Source organism: Eleginops maclovinus, chromosome 4, assembly GCF_036324505.1.
Source record: "Eleginops maclovinus isolate JMC-PN-2008 ecotype Puerto Natales chromosome 4, JC_Emac_rtc_rv5, whole genome shotgun sequence".
Taxonomy (NCBI): Eukaryota; Metazoa; Chordata; class Actinopteri; order Perciformes; family Eleginopidae; genus Eleginops; species Eleginops maclovinus.
In genome coordinates this window covers 664,525-688,665 of record NC_086352.1, presented here as the reverse complement: position 1 = coordinate 688,665, position 24,141 = coordinate 664,525, and the positions used below count along the sequence as shown (strand labels likewise).

Below are 24,141 nucleotides of genomic sequence, written 5' to 3'. Positions count from 1 at the left end.
CTGCTGATGTTCAGGTGTATATCAGTATGTAGTGTCTCTACTTTAAAGAGTCCTCTCCTGCTGATGTTCAGGTGTATATCAGTATGTAGAGTCTCTACTTTAAAGAGTCCTCTCCTGCTGATGTTCAGGTGTATATCAGTATGTAGTGTCTCTACTTTAAAGAGTCCTCTCCTGCTGATGTTCAGGTGTATATCAGTATGTAGAGTCTCTACTTTAAAGAGTCCTCTCCTGCTGATGTTCAGGTGTATATCAGTATGTAGTGTCTCTACTTTAAAGAGTCCTCTCCTGCTGATGTTCAGGTGTATATCAGTATGTAGCGTCTCTACTTTAAAGAGTCCTCTCCTGCTGATGTTCAGGTGTATATCAGTATGTAGTGTCTCTACTTTAAAGAGTCCTCTCCTGCTGATGTTCAGGTGTATATCAGTATGTAGCTCTCTACTTTAAAGAGTCCTCTCCTGCTGATGTTCAGGTGTATATCAGTATGTAGAGTCTCTACTTTAAAGAGTCCTCTCCTGCTGATGTTCAGGTGTATATCAGTATGTAGAGTCTCTACTTTAAAGAGTCCTCTCCTGCTGATGTTCAGGTGTATATCAGTATGTAGAGTCTCTACTTTAAAGAGTCCTCTCCTGCTGATGTTCAGGTGTATATCAGTATGTAGAGTCTCTACTTTAAAGAGTCCTCTCCTGCTGATGTTCAGGTGTATATCAGTATGTAGTGTCTCTACTTTAAAGAGTCCTCTCCTGCTGATGTTCAGGTGTATATCAGTATGTAGAGTCTCTACTTTAAAGAGTCCTCTCCTGCTGATGTTCAGGTGTATATCAGTATGTAGTGTCTCTACTTTAAAGAGTCCTCTCCTGCTGATGTTCAGGTGTATATCAGTATGTAGAGTCTCTACTTTAAAGAGTCCTCTCCTGCTGATGTTCAGGTGTATATCAGTATGTAGCGTCTCTACTTTAAAGAGTCCTCTCCTGCTGATGTTCAGGTGTATATCAGTATGTAGCGTCTCTACTTTAAAGAGTCCTCTCCTGCTGATGTTCAGGTGTATATCAGTATGTAGAGTCTCTACTTTAAAGAGTCCTCTCCTGCTGATGTTCAGGTGTATATCAGTATGTAGTGTCTCTACTTTAAAGAGTCCTCTCCTGCTGATGTTCAGGTGTATATCAGTATGTAGTGTCTCTACTTTAAAGAGTCCTCTCCTGCTGATGTTCAGGTGTATATCAGTATGTAGTCTCTACTTTAAAGAGTCCTCTCCTGCTGATGTTCAGGTGTATATCAGTATGTAGTGTCTCTACTTTAAAGAGTCCTCTCCTGCTGATGTTCAGGTGTATATCAGTATGTAGTGTCTCTACTTTAAAGAGTCCTCTCCTGCTGATGTTCAGGTGTATATCAGTATGTAGTGTCTCTACTTTAAAGAGTCCTCTCCTGCTGATGTTCAGGTGTATATCAGTATGTAGTGTCTCTACTTTAAAGAGTCCTCTCCTGCTGATGTTCAGGTGTATATCAGTATGTAGAGTCTCTACTTTAAAGAGTCCTCTCCTGCTGATGTTCAGGTGTATATCAGTATGTAGAGTCTCTACTTTAAAGAGTCCTCTCCTGCTGATGTTCAGGTGTATATCAGTATGTAGAGTCTCTACTTTAAAGAGTCCTCTCCTGCTGATGTTCAGGTGTATATCAGTATGTAGAGTCTCTACTTTAAAGAGTCCTCTCCTGCTGATGTTCAGGTGTATATCAGTATGTAGTGTCTCTACTTTAAAGAGTCCTCTCCTGCTGATGTTCAGGTGTATATCAGTATGTAGAGTCTCTACTTTAAAGAGTCCTCTCCTGCTGATGTTCAGGTGTATATCAGTATGTAGAGTCTCTACTTTAAAGAGTCCTCTCCTGCTGATGTTCAGGTGTATATCAGTATGTAGAGTCTCTACTTTAAAGAGTCCTCTCCTGCTGATGTTCAGGTGTATATCAGTATGTAGTGTCTCTACTTTAAAGAGTCCTCTCCTGCTGATGTTCAGGTGTATATCAGTATGTAGAGTCTCTACTTTAAAGAGTCCTCTCCTGCTGATGTTCAGGTGTATATCAGTATGTAGTGTCTCTACTTTAAAGAGTCCTCTCCTGCTGATGTTCAGGTGTATATCAGTATGTAGTGTCTCTACTTTAAAGAGTCCTCTCCTGCTGATGTTCAGGTGTATATCAGTATGTAGAGTCTCTATTTTAAAGAGTCCTCTCTTCCAGTGTGTGGTTCTCTGCTGCCCCCATCAGAATCATGGAGACTCTGTCAGGTTTCTACAGAACGTTTTGTATTGATTGTTTTTGTTTACAGGCACAAAATACAAAGACTTTAATGATGATCTACATAGTGTTTTAAAAACGTAATGATTCATGATATCCTCTTTCAATAACCTGCTGCTTCATTTACAAATGATATTATATATTACAGTACGGTTGCCTGATATTTAATATGATTATCAGATGATCAGAAACTTAATTGAAAAGTTGGTTAATATATCTGAATATACATTCAGTAAAAACAAAAGTTTAAATACAGGCTTAAATGGGTACTGGAAATGTGTACTGAATGTATTTTATAACACCTGACCACTGTCCTTCAAACTATCCCCAGCAAAAAATTCTAACATATTTGAACATAATAATAATTAAAATATTGAATTGTTTAAAGAAGATTGAGAGAAATGCAGGAAAGCTAAATTCCCTGTTTGAGTCACGTGCCTTTAAAGCTGACTGTGTGGCGCATCTTCATTAAACACCCATCTCTGTCATATGAGCCTAAGCAGGGGGAGCCTTGTGAAGAAGACAAGCAGAGAAGACATCTCACTGCTGTTCATTTATTGAATCCAAAAAGACACAACGAGAAGAACAGGCGCATGCTGATTGGTTGAAGCGAGTAAAGCGTCTCCTAATAGGCTGTTGGTCTGAGTACCGTGAGATCTGATTGGCCTCTGGCTCAGTGTTTTCCTCTGCTTGTGATCCTTTGGAATACATTACAGCGTGAAGCAGAAAAATGGCAGCTGGCGAGTAGAGAGGATCTTCATCCGGTGGAAAGAGTGAGTCTCCTCTTTAATCTGAATCATAGAGAGCAGCAGGAGAGGTTGCCGTCAAGATAAAGGACCTACTTATGTGTTTATATCTTTAATAAGGACTTCTAAACAGCCTCGCAGGGTGAGCTCAGGTTAGCTCCAGGTGTTAGCCGGTATCAGTTGTCAACACTGGGCCCGACTATCACCTGGAGCCGTGTTTCTGTTTCAGTGCAGAGAGCAGCAGCACAGTGTTACACATCCATACGATATGAGCTGTTCTTAGTGTAAACAACTAGCATCACAGCTATATCCGCTGCTAACATGTGAGGCTGTGAGAGGTGACGTCACCAGGTTAGCGAACACAGAAGCTGAATTATCGTAATAACGCTGTAAACTACGGAAGACGATAAGGGCCACACGAGACAGTACTGTTGTCAGGATGGGACCCAAAGTTTTTTAAAACATCTCAGATTTCCCAGGAAAAAAGAAGTTGTCAGAGAAAAGTTTTTATATGAAAACTTTTTGCTGAGTAAAATGTTTGTGTGTGTGTGTGTGTGTGTGTGTGTGTGTGTGTGTGTGTGTGTGTGTGTGTGTGTGTGTGTGTGTGTGCAATCTTCAAAGTTAATCTACAGGAAGCTCACCTGGTCAGGTTTGTCGTCATCATGGGGAAAACTGCTCTGAAAGGTGAGGCTTCATTTCCTCTGCTCCTAACTGAGGGTCTGCAGACGCTCCTTCACTTTAGTTTAAATATATTCATTGAGAAAGGTTCATGGAATACTCATGAGGAGAAAGGTTCATGGAATACTCACGAGGAGAAAGGTTCATGGAATACTCCTGCTCTGTTAAAGAAGGGAAATATTGAAAAGTAGTATTTTCATGGGTTTGTGATTTCAGATCTGAGGGACGGAAGGAAGGACAAATCAGGAAGGATGGCTCCTCTGACGCCTCCTGCAAATAATACAGGTGAGTATCCTCTGTCAGTGTGTGTGATTACCCAGGGTCAGACCCAGGGTCAGATCGAAGGTTAGACCCAGGGTCAGACCCTGTAGACCACATGTGTATTCGGGGTCTCCTCTGTTGAAATGAATCTGTGTGCTTCAGACTCCTTCAGCTGGGAGGACTATCTGAAGGAGACGTCAGCTACCCCTGCCCCCCCCGCCTGCTTCAGACAGGTACGAGCTGCTCCACTTCTTCCTCATAATAACCTGATGGGGGGTGAACTGATGTCTGTCATATGTTCTGCTGTGTCTTCAGGCCAGGGTCCCCCCCTCCAATGACTTTAAAGTGGGGATGAAGCTGGAGGCTCGGGACCCCCGTAACTCCACGTCTGTTTGCATTGCCACGGTGATGGGTCTAACGGGGGTCCGGCTGCGTCTGCGACTCGACGGTAGCGACAACAGCAACGATTTCTGGAGGCTGGTGGACTCCTCCGACATCCAGCCAATCGGGAGCTGTGAGAAGAACGGTGACATGCTGCAGCCCCCCCTGGGTAAATGCTGCTTATTATTATATAGACATGCTGCAGCCCCCCCCCCCCCCGGGTAAATACTGTTTATTTACTCCGATGTGAACCCCCCTGTGTAACCCCACCTGGTGCCCCCCCAGGGTTCCGGATGAACGCCTCCTCCTGGCCCATGTTCCTGCTCAGGACCCTGAATGGAGCGGAGATGGCTCCAGCCTCTGCCTTTAAAAAGGTTCCTCTAATGAACATCTAAAATATGAATAGATATTATATCAGGAGAGTTGTTCCAATGAGGCTCTCCCTCTGGTCAGGAGCCCCTGCGGCCCCCTCAGAACCTGTTCAGACCCGGCATGAAGCTGGAGGCCGTGGACAAGAAGAACCCCTACCTGATCTGTCCGGCGACCCGTGGGGGAGGTGAAGGGCGACGAGGTGTTCGTCATGTTCGACGGCTGGAGGGGGGCTTTCGACTACTGGTGCCCCTACGACTCCAGAGACATGTTCCCCGTGGGCTGGTGCTGCTCACCAAGCACAGCCTGCAGGCCCCTGGAAACAGTGGTGAGGAAACACGCTTAGAAACATATAAAGTCTGTACATCAGAGAGGAAACACGCTTAGAAACATATAAAGTCTGTACATCAGAGAGGAAACACGCTAAGAAACATATAAAGTCTTTACATCAGAGAGGAAACACGCTTAGAAACATAAAGTCTGTACATCAGAGAGGAAAAACGCCCAAGAAAAATATTTAAGGGTTTTACTTTAGGGGAAACACCTTAAAAAATAAAAAATCTGAATTTAGAGAGAAAAAAACGCTTAAAAAATTTAAAAACTGTTTCATAAAAGAGGAAACACGTTAGAAAAAAAAAGTCTGTAAATCAGAGAGGAAACACGCTAAGAAAAAATATAAAATTGTACACAGAGGGAAAACCGCTTAGAAACATTTTAAAGTCCCAAAATCAGAGAGGAAACACGGGTTAAAAAACATTTTAAAGTCTTTTACCTTTAGAGAGGAAACACCTTTTGAACCCTTTTAAAATTTTGACATAAAGAGGAAAAAACGTTAGAAACATATAAAGTCTTTACATCAGAGAGGAACACGCTAAGAAACATATAAAGTCTGTACATCAGAGAGGAAACACGCTAAGAAACATATAAGTCTGTACATCAGAGAGGAAACACGCTTAGAAACATAAAGTCTGTACATCAGAGAGGAAACACGCTTAGAAACATAAGTCTGTACATCAGAGAGGAAACACGCTATAGAAACATATAAAGTCTTTACATCAGAGAGGAAACACGCTAAGAAAACATATAAAGTCTTTACATCAGAGAGGAAACACGCTTAGAAACATAAAGTCTGTACATCAGAGAGGAAACACGCTAAGAAACATATAAAGTCTGTACATCAGAGAGGAAACACGCTTAGAAACATATAAAGTCTGTACATCAGAGAGGAAACACGCTTAGAAACATAAAGTCCTGTACATCAGAGAGGAAACACGCTAAGAAACATATAAAGTCTTTACATCAGAGAGGAAACACGCTTAGAAACATAAAGTCTGTACATCAGAGAGGAAACACGCTTAGAAACATAAAGTCTGTACATCAGAGAGGAAACACGCTTAGAAACATAAAGTCTGTACATCAGAGAGGAAACACGCTAAGAAACATATAAAGTCTGTACATCAGAGAGGAAACACGCTAAGAAACATATAAAGTCTGTACATCAGAGAGGAAACACGCTAAGAAACATATAAAGTCTGTACATCAGAGAGGAAACACTCGCTTAGAAACATAAAGTCTTACATCAGAGAGGAAACACGCTAAGAAACATATAAAGTCTGTACATCAGCGAGGAAACACGCTTAGAAACATTAAAGTCTGTACATCAGAGAGGAAACACGCTAAGAAACATAAAGTCTGTACATCAGAGAGGAAACACGCTAAGAAACATAAAGTCTGTACATCAGCGAGGAAACACGCTTAGAAACATATAAAGTCTGTACATCAGAGAGGAAACACGCTAAGAAACATAAAGTCTGTACATCAGAGAGGAAACACGCTTAGAAACATATAAAGTCTGTACATCAGAGAGGAAACACGCTTAGAAAACATAAAGTCTGTACATCAGAGAGGAAACACGCTAAGAAACATATAAAGTCTGTACATCAGAGAGGAAACACGCTAAGAAACATAAAGTCTGTACATCAGAGAGGAAACACGCTTAGAAACATATAAAGTCTGTACATCAGAGAGGAAACACGCTTAGAAACATAAAGTCTGTACATCAGAGAGGAAACACGCTAAGAAACATATAAAGTCTGTACATCAGAGAGGAAACACGCTAAGAACATAAAGTCTGTACATCAGCGAGGAACACGCTTAGAAACATATAAAGTCTGTACATCAGAGAGGAAACACGCTAAGAAACATAAAGTCTGTACATCAGAGAGGGAAACACGCTTAGAAACATATAAAGTCTGTACATCAGAGAGGAAACACGCTAAGAACATAAAGTCCTGTACATCAGAGAGGAAACACGCTTAGAAACATATAAAGTCTGTACATCAGAGAGGAACACGCTTAGAAACATAAAGTCTGTACATCAGAGAGGAAACACGCTTAGAAACAATAAAGTCTGTACATCAGAGAGGAAACACGCTAAGAAACATTAAAGTCTGTACATCAGAGAGGAAACACGCTTAGAAACATATAAAGTCTGTACATCAGAGAGGAAACACGCTTAGAAACATATAAAGTCTGTACATCAGAGAGGAAACACGCTTAGAAACATAAAGTCTGTACATCAGAGAGGAAACACGCTAAGAAACATATAAAGTCTGTACATCAGAGAGGAAACACGCTTAGAAACATAAAGTCTGTACATCAGAGAGGAAACACGCTTAGAAACATAAAGTCTGTACATCAGAGAGGAAACACGCTAAGAAACATATAAAGTCTGTACATCAGAGAGGAAACACGCTAAGAAACATAAAGTCTGTACATCAGAGAGGAAACACGCTTAGAAACATAAAGTCTGTACATCAGAGAGGAAACACGCTAAGAAACATAAAGTCTGTACATCAGAGAGGAAACACGCTAAGAAACATATAAAGTCTTTACATCAGAGAGGAAACACGCTTAGAAACATAAAGTCTGTACATCAGAGAGGAAACACGCTTAGAAACATAAAAGTCTGTACATCAGAGAGGAACACGCTTAGAAACATATAAAGTCTGTACATCAGAGAGGAAACACGCTTAGAAACATATAAAGTCTGTACATCAGAGAGGAAACACGCTTAGAAACATATAAAGTCTGTACATCAGAGAGGAAACACGCTTAGAAACATATAAAGTCTGTACATCAGAGAGGAAACACGCTTAGAAACATATAAAGTCTTTACATCAGAGAGGAAACACGCTTAGAAACATATAAGTCTGTACATCAGAGAGGAAACACGCTAAGAAACATATAAAGTCTGTACATCAGAGAGGAAACACGCTAAGAAACATAAAGTCTGTACATCAGAGAGGAAACACGCTTAGAAACATATAAAGTCTGTACATCAGAGAGGAAACACGCTTAGAAACATAAAGTCTGTACATCAGAGAGGAAACACGCTTAGAAACATAAAGTCTTTACATCAGAGAGGAAACACGCTAAGAAACATAAAGTCTGTACATCAGAGAGGAAACACGCTTAGAAACATAAAAGTCTTTACATCAGAGAGGAAACACGCTTAGAAACATAAAGTCTTTACATCAGAGAGGAAACACGCTAAGAACATAAAGTCTGTACATCAGAGAGGAAACACGCTTAGAAACATATAAAGTCTGTACATCAGAGAGGAAACACGCTAAGAAACATATAAAGTCTGTACATCAGAGAGGAAACACGCTAAGAACATAAAGTCTGTACATCAGAGAGGAAACACGCTAAGAAACATATAAAGTCTGTACATCAGAGAGGAAACACGCTAAGGAAACATAAAGTCTGTACATCAGAGAGGAAACACGCTTAGAAACATATAAAGTCTGTACATCAGAGAGGAAACACGCTTAGAAACATAAAGTCTGTACATCAGAGAGGAAACACGCTAAGAAACATATAAGTCTGTACATCAGAGAGGAAACACGCTTAGAAACATATAAGTCTGTACATCAGAGAGGAAACACGCTTAGAAACATAAAGTCTGTACATCAGAGAGGAAACACGCTTAGAAACATAAAGTCTGTACATCAGAGAGGAAACACGCTTAAGAAACATAAAGTCTGTACATCAGAGAGGGAAACACGCTTAGAAACATATAAAGTCTGTACATCAGAGAGGAAACACGCTTAGAAACATAAAGTCTGTACATCAGAGGGAAACACGCTTAGAACATAAAGTCTGTACATCAGAGAGGAAACACGCTAAGAAACATATAAAGTCTGTACATCAGAGAGGAAACACGCTAAGAAACATATAAAGTCTGTACATCAGAGAGGAAACACGCTAAGAAACATATAAAGTCTGTACATCAGAGAGGAAACACGCTAAGAAACATATAAAGTCTGTACATCAGAGAGGAAACACGCTAAGAAACATAAAGCCTGTACATCCAGAGAGGAAACACGCTAAGAAACATAAAGCCTGTACATCAGAGAGGAAACACGCTTAGAAACATAAAGTCTGTACATCAGAGAGGAAACACGCTTAGAAACATATAAAGTCTGTACATCAGAGAGGAAACACGCTAAGAAACATATAAAGTCTGTACATCAGAGAGGAAACACGCTAAGAAACATAAAGTCTGTACATCAGAGAGGAAACACGCTTAGAAACATATAAAGTCTGTACATCAGAGAGGAAACACGCTTAGAAACATATAAAGTCTGTACATCAGAGAGGAAACACGCTTAGAAACATATAAAGTCTGTACATCAGAGAGGAAACACGCTAAGAAACATATAAAGTACATGTCTGTAGCGGGGGTCAGTATATGTCTGTTGCGGGGTCAGTACATGTCTGTTGCGGGGGTCAATACATGTCTGTTGCGGGATAGTACATGTCTGTTGCGGGGTCAGTACATGTCTGTTGCGGGGGTCAGTACATGTCTGTTGCGGGGTCAGTACATGTCTGTTGCGGGGTCAGTACATGTCTGTTGCGGGGTCAGTACATGTCTGTTGCGGGGTCAGTACATGTCTGTTGCGGGGTCAATACATGTCTGTTGCTGGGGTCAGTACATGTCTATTGCGGGGTCATTACATGTCTGTTGCGGGGTCAGTACATGTCTGTTGCGGGGTCAATACATGTCTGTTGCGGGGTCAGTACATGTCTGTTGCGGGGTCAGTACATGTCTGTTGCCGTGCAGGACTGCATCAGAACCTTTCACTTTCTATAGGTATTTGTAATCTCATGTCTTTGTTTCTGCTTTTCCAACAGTCTCTCTTCCAAAGCCCCTGCAGACCCTCCCTGCCTCCCCCTCTAAGCCTAGCAGGAGGTCCCTGCAGCCCCCCCACAGGCTGCCCACCCCCCTGCCCACGCTGCCGGTCAGGAAGGGGGTCCGGGGCCGCCGACCGAAGAGCGAGACCCTGGCTCTGCTGAAGGCTGTGGCCGAGGCGGCCGCCCTGAACGGAGCCCAACCTGAAGACTCAACGCTGGAGCCCCGACTCCCCAAGAAGAGGGGCCCCAAACCTGGGAGCAAGGTGAGACCTGATCGGAGACTCTGGAGACTCAGAGCCGCTGACACCTTGTTGTTAGGGTGCGTTCACTCACACGAGATTTACAGCGGCATCATTGGTTTTTACAGCCATCATTCAAACTGGAGGTGGGGCTTATCTCCATGTAGAAACTAACAACAACATTTACATATTTAGATTTATTGTAATAAACATTTATAACTGATGCTGAAATAACTACATACTGCGACATGTTCGAAACACAAAGTTATGCTTTAGAGATAGTGCTGAGACGGCAGCAAACGCTGTATCAGGTTTTCAGAATGATTAGGCTAAGCTAAGCTAGCATGTAGCTGCTCCCTCCTCGACCTACAGACAGAAATGCAGATTGTATTCTCCACAGTCTGTGGTTTGAACATTTATAAACTCTGATGTTTCTGAACAGATATGAGGAGCCCTGTGCTAACAGTGAAAAGCTCATGGCTGCTGTTTTGTTTTAGGCTGAGCTTCTCGCCTCTGATTGGTGTAGTTAGCTCCGCCCAGCTGAGCTTCTCAGAATTTGTCTATCCGCCTGTTTTCATTGACTTGACATGTAATCGGTGTGAACGCACCTTAAGACAGTGTGTGCTGATGTGTGTTTTCCAGAGGAAGTCCAAGATGCTGCAGAGCCCCCTCCAACTGCAGAGCATGCAGGTCCCTCAGGACGGCCCCCCCAGCCTCGCCTCTGTGGTCTCTACAGGTAAACTAACCCTTCTCTGGTTATCCAATCACAGCTCTTCTCAGTTTATCTCATCTGTGTGTGTGTGTGTGTGGGTGTGTGTACGTGTGTGTGTGTGTGTGTGTGTGTGTGTGTGGGGCAGTGTGTGTGTACGTGAATAAGAGTGGGGACTGCGGCCCCCACCTGGACAGGAAGCAGATGCAGCGTCTGCCGGATCACTTTGGCCCGGGTCCTGTAAATGCCGTTCTGCAGCAGGTGGTGCAGGCATGCATCGGCTGCAGCCCCCAGCCCTTAGTCCTGCTGAACAACCTGCAGAGCCAGGCCGGGGGTGGGGGCGCTGTCAGGGGTACAAACACAATAACAGTAATATATATACTTGAATAAATAACCCTGCAGAGCCATGCGGGGGGGTCTTCAGTACTAACCTCCTCTCTTTACAGTGAGGACGGAGGGTGGGGTCCGGGTGGTCCGGCTGCCCTCAGCCTCCAGTGCGTCCTTCGTGCTCCGCTTCCTGGAGAACATGTGTCGACAGCTACAATGTGACAGTCTGTTCAGCAGCCAGCCATTCAGCTTCTACCACAGGAAGTCAGGTGATCACTGCACACACACTGTTATTATGGGATTTCCTTCTCAACATTAATGTATAAACTACCTCCAGACCCACGTAGCGGTTTTTCTCCCACAGGAAGTCAGGGACACAGCGAGTCTCACCTGAGTACGGAGTGTCCTGTGTTTATATTGAGTTAGTAGTTTTTCTGTGTTTCAGTGAAGCAGGAGACTCTGGACGCCCCCTCTCTGGTTCGGGGGGGTAAGAGGAGTCTCTCTGGGGTCTCCCCCCTGTATGCTGCCCCCCTCTCCCCCAAAATCCTCCGGCCGGAAGCCCACCCCTCAGAAGGTACCACCTTATAAACACGCTTCTTTGAAATAAATATATATACCTGTATATAAATACACTGACTGAATCCTCCTGACCCCGCCCAATACACAGGAGGGGAAAGATTGAGTAAATTATAGAGTTGATTAGAGACCATCAAAGACTATCAGAGTCGATTAGAAACTATTAGAGACCATCAGAGACTATTAAAGACTATCAAAGACTAGAGACCATCAGAGACCATCAGAGACCATCAGAGACCATCAGAGTCCACCAGAGTCCACCAGAGTCCACCAGAGTCCACCAGAGTCCACCAGAGTCCACCAGAGTCCACCAGAGACTATTAAAGACCATCAGAGACCATCAAAGACTAGAGTCCATCAGAGTCCATCAGAGTCCATCAGAGTCCATCAGAGTCCATCAGAGTCCATCAGAGACCATCAGAGACAATTAGAGACCACCAGAGACTATTAGACACCATCAGAGACCATCAGAGACTATTAAGAGACTATCAGTGTCTATTAGAGACGATTAAAGACCATCAGAGACGATTAGAGACGATTAAAGACCATCAGAGACTATTAGAGACCATCAAAGACTATTAGAGACCATCAGAGACCATCAGAGTCTATAAGAGACCATCAGAGACTATTAAAGACCATCTGAGACTATCAGAGTCGATTAAAGACCATCAGAGTCCATCAGAGACCATCAGAGACCATCAGAGACTATTAGACACCATCAGAGACTATCAGAAACAATTAGAGACTATTAGAGACCATCAGAGACTATTAAGAGACCATCAGAGACTATCAGTGTCTATTAGAGACGATTAAAGACCATCAGAGACGATTAGAGACTATTAGAGACCATCAAAGACTATTAGAGACCATCAGAGACTATTACAGACCATCAGAGACTATCAGAGTCTATTAGAGACCATCAGAGACTATTAAAGACCATCAGAGACGATTAGAGACTATTAGATGCCATCAGAGACTATTAAAGACCATCTGAGACTATCAGAGTCGATTACAGACCATCAGAGACTATTAAAGATCATCAGAGACCATCAGAGACTATTAGAGACCATCAGAGACTATCAGAGTCGATTACAGACCATCAGAGACTATTAGAGATCATCAGATACCATCAGAGACTATTAGAGACCATCAGAGACTATTGGAGACGATTAGAGACCATCAGAGACTATTAGAGACCATCAGAAATGATTAGAGACTATAAGAGACACCAGAGACGATTACAGACTATTAGAGACCATCAGAGACTATCAGAGTCTGTTAGAGACGTTTAGAGACTATCAGGGACTATCAGAGACTATCAGAGTCTATTAAGAGACGATTAAAGACCATCAGAGTCGATTAGAGACCATCAGACTCGATAAGAGACCATCAGAGACCATCAGTGACCATTAGAGACGATTACAGACCATCAGACTCGATTAGAGACCATCAGAGACCATCAGTGACCATCAGACTCGATTAGAGACCATCAGAGACCATCAGAGACTATCAGAGTCTGTTAGAGACGTTTAGAGACTATCAGAGACTATCAGAGTCTATTAAGAGACGATTAAAGACCATCAGAGTCGATTAAAGACCATCAGACTCGATTAGAGACCATCAGAGACCATCAGTGACCATTAGAGACGATTACAGACCATCAGACTCGATTAGAGACCATCAGAGACCATCAGTGACCATCAGACTCGATTAGAGGCCATCAGAAACCATCAGAGACCATCAGAGTCCATCAGAGTCCATCAGAGTCCATCAGAGACTATTAGAGACCATCAGAGACCATCAGAGTCCTTCAGAGACCACCAGAGTCCATCAGAAACTATTAGAGACCATCAGAGACCATCAGAGTCGATAAAAAACGATTAAAGATCATCAGACTCGATTAGAGACCATCAGAGACCATCAGAGACCATCAGAGACCATCAGTGACCATTAGAGTCGATTAGAGACCATCAGACTCGATTACAGAACATCAGAAACCATCAGAGACTATTAGAGACCATCAGAGTCCATCAGAGTCCATCAGAGTCCATCAGAGTCCATCAGAGACCATCAGATTCGATTAGAGACCATCAGAGTCGATTAGAGATGATTAAAGATCATCAGACTCGATTACAGACCATCAGAAACCATCAGAGACTATTAGAGACCATCAGAGACCATCAGAGTCGATTCAGAGTCACCAGAGTCCATCAAAGACTATTAGAGACCATCAGAGACCATCAGAGTCCTTCAGAGACGATCAGAGACTATTAAAGAACATCAGAGTATATTAGAGACCATCAGAGACTATTAAAGACCATCAGAGTTGATTAGAAACCATCAGAGACTATTAGAGACCATCAGAGTCCATCAGAGTCCACCAGAGTCCATCAGAGACTATTAGAGACCATCAGAGACCATCAGAGTCCTTCAGAGACGATCAGAGACTATTAAAGAACACCAGAGTATATTAGAGACTATTAAGAAACCAGAGACTATCAGAGACTATTAAAGATCATCAGAGTTGATTAGAAACCATCAGAGACTATTAGAGACCATCAGAGTCCATCAGAGTCCACCAGAGTCCATCAGAGACTATTAGAGACCATCAGAGACCATCAGAGTCCTTCAGAGACGATCAGAGACTATTAAAGAACATCAGAGTTGATTAGAGACTATTAAGAAACCAAACCAGAGACTATCAGAGACTATTAAAGACCATCAGAGACTTTTACAGACCATCAGAGACCATCAGAGTCTATAAGAGACCATCACAGACTATTAAGAGACCATCAGAGACTACTAGAGACCATCAGAGACCATCAGAGTCTATTAGAGATGATTAAAGACCATCAGAGACGATTAGAGACTATTAGAGACCATCAGAGACTACCAGAGTCTATTAGAGACCATCAGAGACGATTAGAGATGATTAAAGACCATCAGAGACCATTAAAGACCATGAGAGACTATCAAAGTCTATTAGAGACTATAAGAGACCATCAGAGACTATTAAAGACCATCAGAGTTGATTAGAGATGATTAAAGACCATCAGAGACTTTTACAGACCATCAGAGACCATCAGAGTCTATAAGAGACCATCACAGACTATTAAGAGACCATCAGAGACTACTAGAGACCATCAGAGACCATCAGAGTCTATTAGAGATGATTAAAGACCATCAGAGACGATTAGAGACTATTAGAGACCATCAGAGTCTATTAGAGACCATCAGAGACGATTAGAGATGATTAAAGACCATCAGAGACTATTAAGAGACCATCAGAGACCATTAAAGACCATGAGAGACTATCAAAGTCTATTAGAGACTATAAGAGACCATCAGAGACCCTCAGAGACTATTAGAGACCATCAGAGATGATTACAGACTATTAGATACCATCAGAGATGATTACAGACTATTAGAGACCATCAGAGACTATTAAACACCATCAGAGACCATCAGAGTCTATGAGAGACGAGTAGAGACCATCAGAAACTATTAGAGACTATTAGAGACCATCAGAGACGATTAAACACCATCAGAGACCATCAGAGTCTATGAGAGACGAGTAGAGACCATCAGAGACGATTAGAGACTATTACAGACCATCAGAGTCTATGAGAGACGAGTAGAGACCATCAGAGACGATTAGAGACTATTACAGACCATCAGAGTCTATTAGAGACCATCAGAGTCTATTAGAGATCATCAGAGACAATTACAGACGATTAGAGACCATCAGAGACGATTAGAGACTATTAGAGACAATCAGAGACTATTAGAGACTATCAGAGACCCTCAGAGACTATTAGAGACCATCAGAGTTGAGTAGAGATGATTAAAGACTATAAGAGACTATCAGAGACCCTCAGAGACTATTAGAGACTATCAGAGTTGATTAGAGACGATTAAAGACCATCAGAGACTATAAGAGACCATCAGAGATGATTAGAAACCATCAGAGTCTATGAGAGACGATTAGAGACCATCAGAGACCATCAGAGACGATTAGAGACTATTACAGACCATCAGAGACCATCAGAGTCTATTAGAGACCATCCGAGTCTATTAGAGATCATCAGAGACAATTAGAGACGATTAGAGACCACCAGAGACTATTAGACACCATCAGAGACTATTAGAGACTATCAGAGACTATTAGAGACCATCAGAGCGATTAAAACTATTAAAGGCCATCAGAGACCATTAGAGACCATCAGAGATGATTAGAGACTATCAGAGACCATCAGAGTCTATGAGAGATGATAAGAGACCATCAGAGACCATCAGAGACAATTAGAGACTATTACAGACCATCAGAGTCTATAAGAGACCATCAGAGTCTTTTATAGACCATCAGACAATTAGAGACGATTAAAGACCACCAGAGACTGTTAGACACCATCAGAGACTATTAGAGACCATCAGAGACTATTAGAGACCATCAGAGACCATCAGAGTCCTTCAGAGACCATCAGAGACTATTAGAGACCATCAGAGTCTTTTAGAGACTATTAAGAAACCAGAGACTATTAGAGACTTTTAGAGACCATCAGAGACTATTAAAGACCATCAGAGTTGATTAGAGATAATCAGAGACCATCAGAGACTATTACAGACCAGCAGAGACTATCAGAGTATATTAGAGACCATCACAGACTATTAAGAGACCATCAGACTACTAGAGACCATCACAGACTATTAAGAGACCATCAGAGACTACTAGAGACCATCAGAGACCATCAGAGTCTATTAGAGATGATTAAAGACCATCAGAGACGATTAGAGACTATTAGAGACCATCAGAGACTACCAGAGTCTATTAGAGACCATCAGAGATGATTAAAGACCATCAGAGACTATTAGAGACCATCAGAGACTATTAGAGACCATGAGAGACTATCAAAGTCTATTAGAGTCTATAAGAGACCATCAGAGACCCTCAGAGACTATTAGAGACCATCAGAGATGACTAAACACCATCAGAGACCATCAGAGTCTATGAGAGACGAGTAGAGACTATTACAGACCATCAGAGTCTATTAGAGACCATCAGAGACAATTACAGACGATTAGAGACCATCAGAGACGATTAGAGACCATCAGAGACCCTCAGACTATTAGAGACCATCAGAGACCCTCAGAGACTATTAGAGACCATCAGAGTTGAGTAGAGATGATTAAAGACCATCAGAGATGATTAGAAACCATCAGAGTCTATGAGAGACGATTAGAGACCATCAGAGACGATTAGAGACTATTACAGACCATCAGAGACCATCAGAGTCTATTAGAGATCATCAGAGACTATTAGAGACCATCAGAGTCTATTAGAGATCATCAGAGACTATTAGAGACCATCAGAGTCGATTAAAACTATTAAAGGCCATCAGAGACCATTAGAGACCATCAGAGATGATTAGAGACCATGAGAGACTATCAAAGTCTATGAGAGTCTATAAGAGACCATCAGAGACCCTCAGAGACTATTAGAGACCATCAGAGATGACTAAACACCATCAGAGACCATCAGAGTCTATGAGAGACGAGTAGAGACTATTACAGACCATCAGAGTCTATTAGAGACCATCAGAGACAATTACAGACGATTAGAGACCATCAGAGACGATTAGAGACCATCAGAGACCCTCAGACTATTAGAGACCATCAGAGACCCTCAGAGACTATTAGAGACCATCAGAGTTGAGTAGAGATGATTAAAGACCATCAGAGATGATTAGAAACCATCAGAGTCTATGAGAGACGATTAGAGACCATCAGAGTCGATTAGAGATCATCAGAGACTATAGAGACCATCAGAGTCTATTAGAGACCATCAGAGTCTATTAGAGATCATCAGAGACTATTAGAGACCATCAGAGTCTATTAGAGATCATCAGAGACTATTAGAGACCATCAGAGTCGATTAAAACTATTAAAGGCCATCAGAGACCATTAGAGACCATCAGAGATGATTAGAGACCATCAGAGACCATCAGAGTCTATGAGAGATGATAAGAGACCATCAGAGACCATTAGAGACAATTAGAGACTATTACAGACCATCAGAGTCTATTAGAGACCATCAGAGTCTATTAGAGACCATCAGAGTCTATTAGAGACCATCAGAGACAATTAGAGACGATTAAAGATCACCAGAGACTATTAGACACCATCAGAGACCATCAGAGACTATTAGAGACCATCAGAGTCTTTTAGAGACCATCAGAGTCTATTACAGACAATTAAAGACCACCAGAGACTATTAGACACCATCAGAGACTATTAGAGACCATCAGAGACTATCAGAGTCTATTACAGACGATTAGAGACCATCAGAGACGATTAGAGACCATCAGATACTATTAAAAGACCATCAGAGACTATCAGAAACAATTAAAGACTATTAGAGACCATGAGAGACGATTAAAGACCATCAGAGACTATTAGAGACCATCAGAGACTATTAGAGACCATCAGAGACAATAGGAGAGGATTAGAGACTATAGGAGAGGATTAGAGACCATCAGAGACCATCAGAGACTATTACAGACCATCAGAGACCATCAGAGTCTATTAGAGACCTTCAGAGACTATTAGAGACCATCAGAGACTATTAGAGATGATTAAAGACCATCAGAGTCTATTAGAGACCATCAGACTCGATTAGAGACCATCAGAGACAATAGGAGAGGATTAGAGACTATCAGAGACCATCAGAGACTATTACAGACCATCAGAGACGATTACAGACCATCAGAGTCTATTAGAGACCATCAGAGACTATTAGACCATCAGAGACAATAGGAGAGGATTAGAGACTATCAGAGACCATCAGAGACTATTACAGACCATCAGAGACGATTACAGACCATCAGAGTCTATTAGAGACCATCAGAGACAATAGGAGAGGATTAGAGACTATCAGAGACCATCAGAGACTATTACAGACCATCAGAGACCATCAGAGTCTATTAGAGACGATTAAAGACCATCAGAGACTATTAGAGACCATCAGAGACTATTACAGACCATCAGAGACGATTACAGACCATCAGAGTCTATTAGAGACCATCAGAGACTATTAGAGACCATCAGAGACAATAGGAGAGGATTAGAGACTACCAGAGACCATCAGAGACTATTACAGACCATCAGAGACCATCAGAGTCTATTAGAGACCTTCAGACACTATTAGAGACCATCAGAGACTATCAGAGAAGATTGGAGACTATCAGAGTCTATCAGAGACGATTAGAGACTATCAGAGTCTATTACAGACGGTTAAAGACCATCAGATTAGAGACCATTACAGACCATCAGAGACCACCAGAGTCTATTAGAGACGATTTTAGACCATCAGAGACGATTAGAGACTTTTAGAGTTGATCAGAGACGATTAGAGACCATCAGAGACCATCAGAGACTATCAGAGACTATTAGAGACCATCAGAGACTATCAGAGACTATTAGAGACCATCAGAGACTATCAGAGACCATCAGAGACTATCAGAGACTATTAGAGACCATCAGAGACTATCAGAGACTATTAGAGACCATCAGAGTCGATAAAAGCCTATACCAGACCATCAGAGGCGATTAGAGACCACCAGAGTCTATTAGAGACGATTTTAGACCATCAGAGACGATTAGAGACTTTTAGAGTTGATCAGAGACGATTAGAGACCATCAGAGACCATCAGAGACGATTAGAGACTATTAGAGACCATCAGAGACTATTAGAGACCATCAGAGACTATCAGAGACCATCAGAGACTATTAGAGACCATCAGAGACGATTAGAGACTATTAGAGACCATCAGAGACTATTAAAGACCATCAGAGACGACTAGAGACTATCAGAGACGATTAGAGACCATCAGAGACTATTAGAGACCATCAGAGACGATTAGAGACCATCAGAGACTATTAGAGACCATCAGAGACTATTAGAGACTGTTGAACATATGAAGCAGTTGAATGTATTCCCCCCCCCAGCAGAGACCCATGAAGATAGCACTCTGATGAAGGATCAGCGCTTCATGGACTCGGCCTCCGTTACCCCCTGCCCCCCCACCCTGCACAGCTCCGAGTTCCCCCCCCACCCCGGCAGTACAACAGCCCCCCGACGCCTTGCCTCCCCCCCCTCAGAGCCGGGGACCAAGCAGCCCCTCCGACGGGTGGAAGGTGAGTATGGAGATGTTATTCTTGATATAAATATCTAATGTCTCAGGGTGGGGGGGTCATTAACCAATCATCGACCAGTGGACTCCTCACCAGTACAGCAGCACCTTCCTGACCCTCCTGTTGGGAAGCCCTCCACTGAGGGGGTGTGTGTGTGTGTGTGTGTGTGAGTGAGTGAGAGGAGCCTTCAAATGTATATCACAATAGTTGAATAATGTAGGACATCGATCAGATTTGACCCGATCACAACATGGGGGTTAGTGGGTGAGAGAACCATCCGGAGTCCTTTAGACGGAGCAGTGGGACGCTCTAAAAGGAGCTGCAGATGTTATACTGGAGCTCCTCTAATGCACATGTGTTGGTCTCCAGCAGCCAGCTCCACCACTGGTCCGGAGGTGGGGGGGATCTCTGAGGGTCCCGGCAGGAGTCCGGCCTGCTGGAGCATCGAGGAGGTGATGCAGTTTGTGAGGGAGGCCGATCCTGCAGCGTTAGCCCCCCATGCTGAGCTCTTCAGGAAACATGTGAGTCACTGTTTCTTTCACAATGAGAGCTTCTGATTGTCATGAAGCTCCATGGTCAGATTCCACCATGTTTGGGAACATATTCTAGAACAAACCCTGGTGAGTCCTGGGAGGACATGACTTCTTCTTGTTGATTCAACTCCAGAGGAAAAGTGTGTGTGTGTGTGTGTGTGTGTGTGTGTGTGTGTGTGTGTGTGTGTGTGTGTGTGTGTGTGTGTGTGTGTGTGTGTGTGTGTGTGTGTGTGTGTGTGTGTGTGTGTGTGTGTGTGTGTGTGTGTGTGTGTGTGTGTGTGTGTGTGTGTGTGTAATAAATGAATGTGTGTGTGTTTCAGGAGATCGACGGCCGGGCCCTCCTGCTGCTGCGCAGCGACATGATCATGAAGTACATGGGTCTGAAGCTCGGCCCCGCCCTGAAGCTGTGTCACCACATCGAGAGGCTGAAGCAGGGCCGGCTGTAAAAGGCGGGGCCACAACCAGCAATAACCCTCGGGGGTACCACCAGGGGGACCACCAGACCCCGGGGCCACCGGGTTTCGTGGGCCCCATGTTACTGCTGACTCTGAGGGCCCCACCACCAGAGGGCAGACACATTACCTCACCCCCTAGGATAACGTGCATCCCAAAGACCTGCAGTGTTTGCAGTGCACGTGGCCCTCGTGCACGCTCCCAGGTTTGGACTGACTGGTCCGCTCAGACCCGCAGAAGGAGGATGTTTCTTCTTCTGTTTTTATTCCCGTTGACTCCCAGCTGACTCCCAGGAGCCTCAGGAAGTTCCCTCCCCCGCATCATTATTATCACATGATGAAGACTGTTCACGTTTGCCTGCACTACGGGGGGGGTCTATCACCCGTACGTCATTCCGTTTTCTCCTCCTCGCTCCACAGAGGCTTTTATTTTGTTAACCTTCAGCTTCCTGTGAGCGCCTCCTGCAGATCCTTTGTTCCCTTTCTGAGTCCTGGTTCATTAATCAGCTCATCACTTGCCGCTTTTCCACCAACCCGGAGCCGGAACTGGAGCCGATTAAAGATCTGGTTTTTCGTGTTTCCACCGCAGCGGCGCCGGCTTTAAGCATCGAAAAACCGGATCTTTCTGGCCCCACTCGGCTGCCTGGCAAGATCCAAGAACCAAATACGTCACTCTTACTTTGGAGGGGGGGGATTAACCTGAGCTTACAGCTCATGGAGTACAGCGAGTACAAGTTGTAACAGCAGTATCTCTGAGCACAGGGACTACAGCGCGACCACACACTGATACACACACACTTTATAAAGTCCGGCAGCACTAACCGGGTCAGTGTGGTGCTGTTTACTCACCGTACTTTAATCACCGTTCTGTTAGTGAGCATTGGGAAGAGCAGGCAGACGCTCTCCTGTGTATTATTGCAGCTATGGGATGGAATCAGTACATGGGCTACACAGGCTGCCATCACAAGCAAAACCATAAGGAAAACTACGCCGGTAAAATGAGTAGAAACGGCTTCTGCCTCAACAGGATGTCAGAGCAGTGAAGGTAGTCAGAGGAGCTGTGCTGACATCACCTGTCTAAAGCCAGAGACACTCTCAGAACAGCACTGTGAAGAAACAGCGTCAGTTCAGACTGAACACAGTCACTGATGGGGGGGGGGGGGTATGCAGCAGCTGCTCGTGGGACAGACAGACAGACAGTAAATATGAATCAGTCAGAGGGCACGCAAACGAGGACGCAATGATGCAGCTCCACATGAGCTCCACTCGGCCTCTGAGTAGTAGAAACACAAGGGGTGCTACAGACTAGAACCAGAGAAGCGCCAGAAAAGCAAAAGATCGGATCTTGAACCGGATCCAGTTTGGTGGAAAAGGGGCAAGAGCAGATCCTCTGTTCCTGTTCTCAGTCCTGGTTCCATCAGCTCATCACAGGGATGGGAATCACTAAGCCTGACTCCATATTTATTCTGCAGTCTGCTGGTCTGGTTCCTGATCTGGACCAGGACCAGGTGTTCATCAGTTTATATTCTGTATTAATCTGCACCGTGTTTCAGGAACCTCCTCACTGCTGATGCTTTCAGAATAAAAGACCTAGGACCTGAATCAGGAAAATAAAGATTAATAATACATGTTCCAATGTTACTAATCTGGAGTATGTTCACTTCCTCTTTGGGACGAAACCAAACTGATCAACTCGATTTTCTATTATGTAAAACAATACATAAACCTTGAACTGAAAATCAGTTTTTCTTAAACCTAATATAATGTGTAGAAGATCAAACTGCTGTTTAGTAAGAAACGTTATTCCGTGTTTTAAACTGGTTTTAAAACTACAAACCGTTTCACCGTTAATGAGAAGAATTAAGGTCTGTTTTAAGGAAATCTGGATTATTTCTATATAAATTAAAGACATCTGGAGGTTTCTGTAACACGCCTGAAGATTTCTGGAGACTTAATTTATTAATGTCATCAGGGTTAAAGAGCAGGGTCTGTAGGGTCTGAGGACCTGGAATATTCATGTGTCATTACCTGTAGGTTTACCTGGGTATAGGTGGTGCAGACTGAGTCATGTTCACCTCCTGATCCCCTGAGACCCGCCTCTGTTCTGAGTCATATCTAACTCCTGATTAGCCCGCCCCCCCCCCGTTGCTCCCTGTCAGCATAAGAACAGTCGTGTACAGTTTTATGGGTTTCACCATGAGCATCAGCGACAGAATGTACATTTTGTAGAAATGTTTGAATGAAATCACAGTTAGAGATGTGAAGGCTCCTCTTTTATAAGACGTTAGATGTGTTCAGTAACAGGTTTGCCTGCTTCCTGCAGCATCTCTCAGGTTCCTGTCTCTTTTGTAGCTGTTTATAATAACTGACAGTGTTTGCTGTTACTCCTTCCTGCTTTCACAGTGCCATAAGACCCTCACAGGGGGAAGTCCCCTCATTTCCTCCTCCTCTTCTTCAGACTACTTGAAAATATTTGTCGACCAGATAAACAGTGTGTTTCTGACATTGTGTCTTTCCTTTTTATTGTGTGTGTGCGTGTGTGTGTGTGTGTGTGTGTGTGGTCAGAAAATCAAATTGGGAAAAAAAATCTAAAGTTTGAAAAGAATATCGTAAGGGAAACAGATTGGGAGACAAAAAGTGTGAATCAGGGCCACATGTGGAAGGAGTTAAAATTATGAGAAAATAGTGGGACGTTTTTAAAAGTCGAAATTTAGAAGAAAAGATCTTTTAGGAAAGAAGTTGGGGAAAAAATCAAATGAGAAAAAATTGGGAGACAGAAACAGACTGGAAAAAAGTGTAGTAGCTGCAGTCGCCTCCCTGTCACCGAGAAGGACGAACATCCTCAGTGGAGCTCCAGCCGATGCTCCTCACTGAACTGTCAGCACAGCTTATTGAAGGATCAGTTCAAAGCAGCTGATGTCTCTCAGGGTTACTGCATGATGTCACTGGTTTGCCATGAATTTAGAGATGGATTATAAACATTTAAATGTAGCTTTAAGAGTTTCTCAGTTAAAGGCTTTAATAAATCACACACTGATGGAGCAGCTGGACCTCTTGAAATTGTTTTTGCGCTGGTCAGGGGCTTCTTGGCTGACATTTTTTTAATGTACATTATGCATTATTGAAAACATGTTGGGAACCACTGGCTAGCCAACAGGAGCAGGAATGTAAGTTAGTGATGTTACTTGCAGAAGAGGA

The 24,141-nt window shown here is 43.2% G+C and overlaps 1 protein-coding gene and 1 long non-coding RNA gene across 2 annotated transcripts; one reads left to right on the top strand and one right to left on the bottom strand.

Annotated features, from left to right (window-relative positions):
• Window positions 1-2,987: 2,987 nt before the first annotated feature.
• On the top strand, window positions 2,988-23,446 carry LOC134862931 (sex comb on midleg-like protein 2). The gene is given in 17 exon segments (XM_063881072.1): window positions 2,988-3,056; window positions 3,651-3,713; window positions 3,924-3,992; window positions 4,131-4,201; window positions 4,284-4,518; window positions 4,635-4,723; window positions 4,803-4,895; window positions 4,897-5,005; window positions 5,008-5,046; window positions 9,918-10,180; window positions 10,799-10,892; window positions 11,014-11,217; window positions 11,312-11,461; window positions 11,638-11,766; window positions 19,773-19,961; window positions 20,328-20,479; window positions 20,812-23,446. Coding segments are annotated over 16 exon segments (2,034 nt in total). The 5' UTR covers window positions 2,988-3,056; window positions 3,651-3,691; the 3' UTR covers window positions 20,938-23,446.
• LOC134862935 (uncharacterized) lies at window positions 4,631-13,313 on the bottom strand. The gene is made up of 4 exons (XR_010165595.1): window positions 11,297-13,313; window positions 11,055-11,208; window positions 4,878-5,034; window positions 4,631-4,740 (listed from the first exon to the last, which is right to left on the bottom strand). It is a non-coding gene; the product is annotated as an uncharacterized LOC134862935 (long non-coding RNA).
• Window positions 23,447-24,141: the final 695 nt, after the last annotated feature.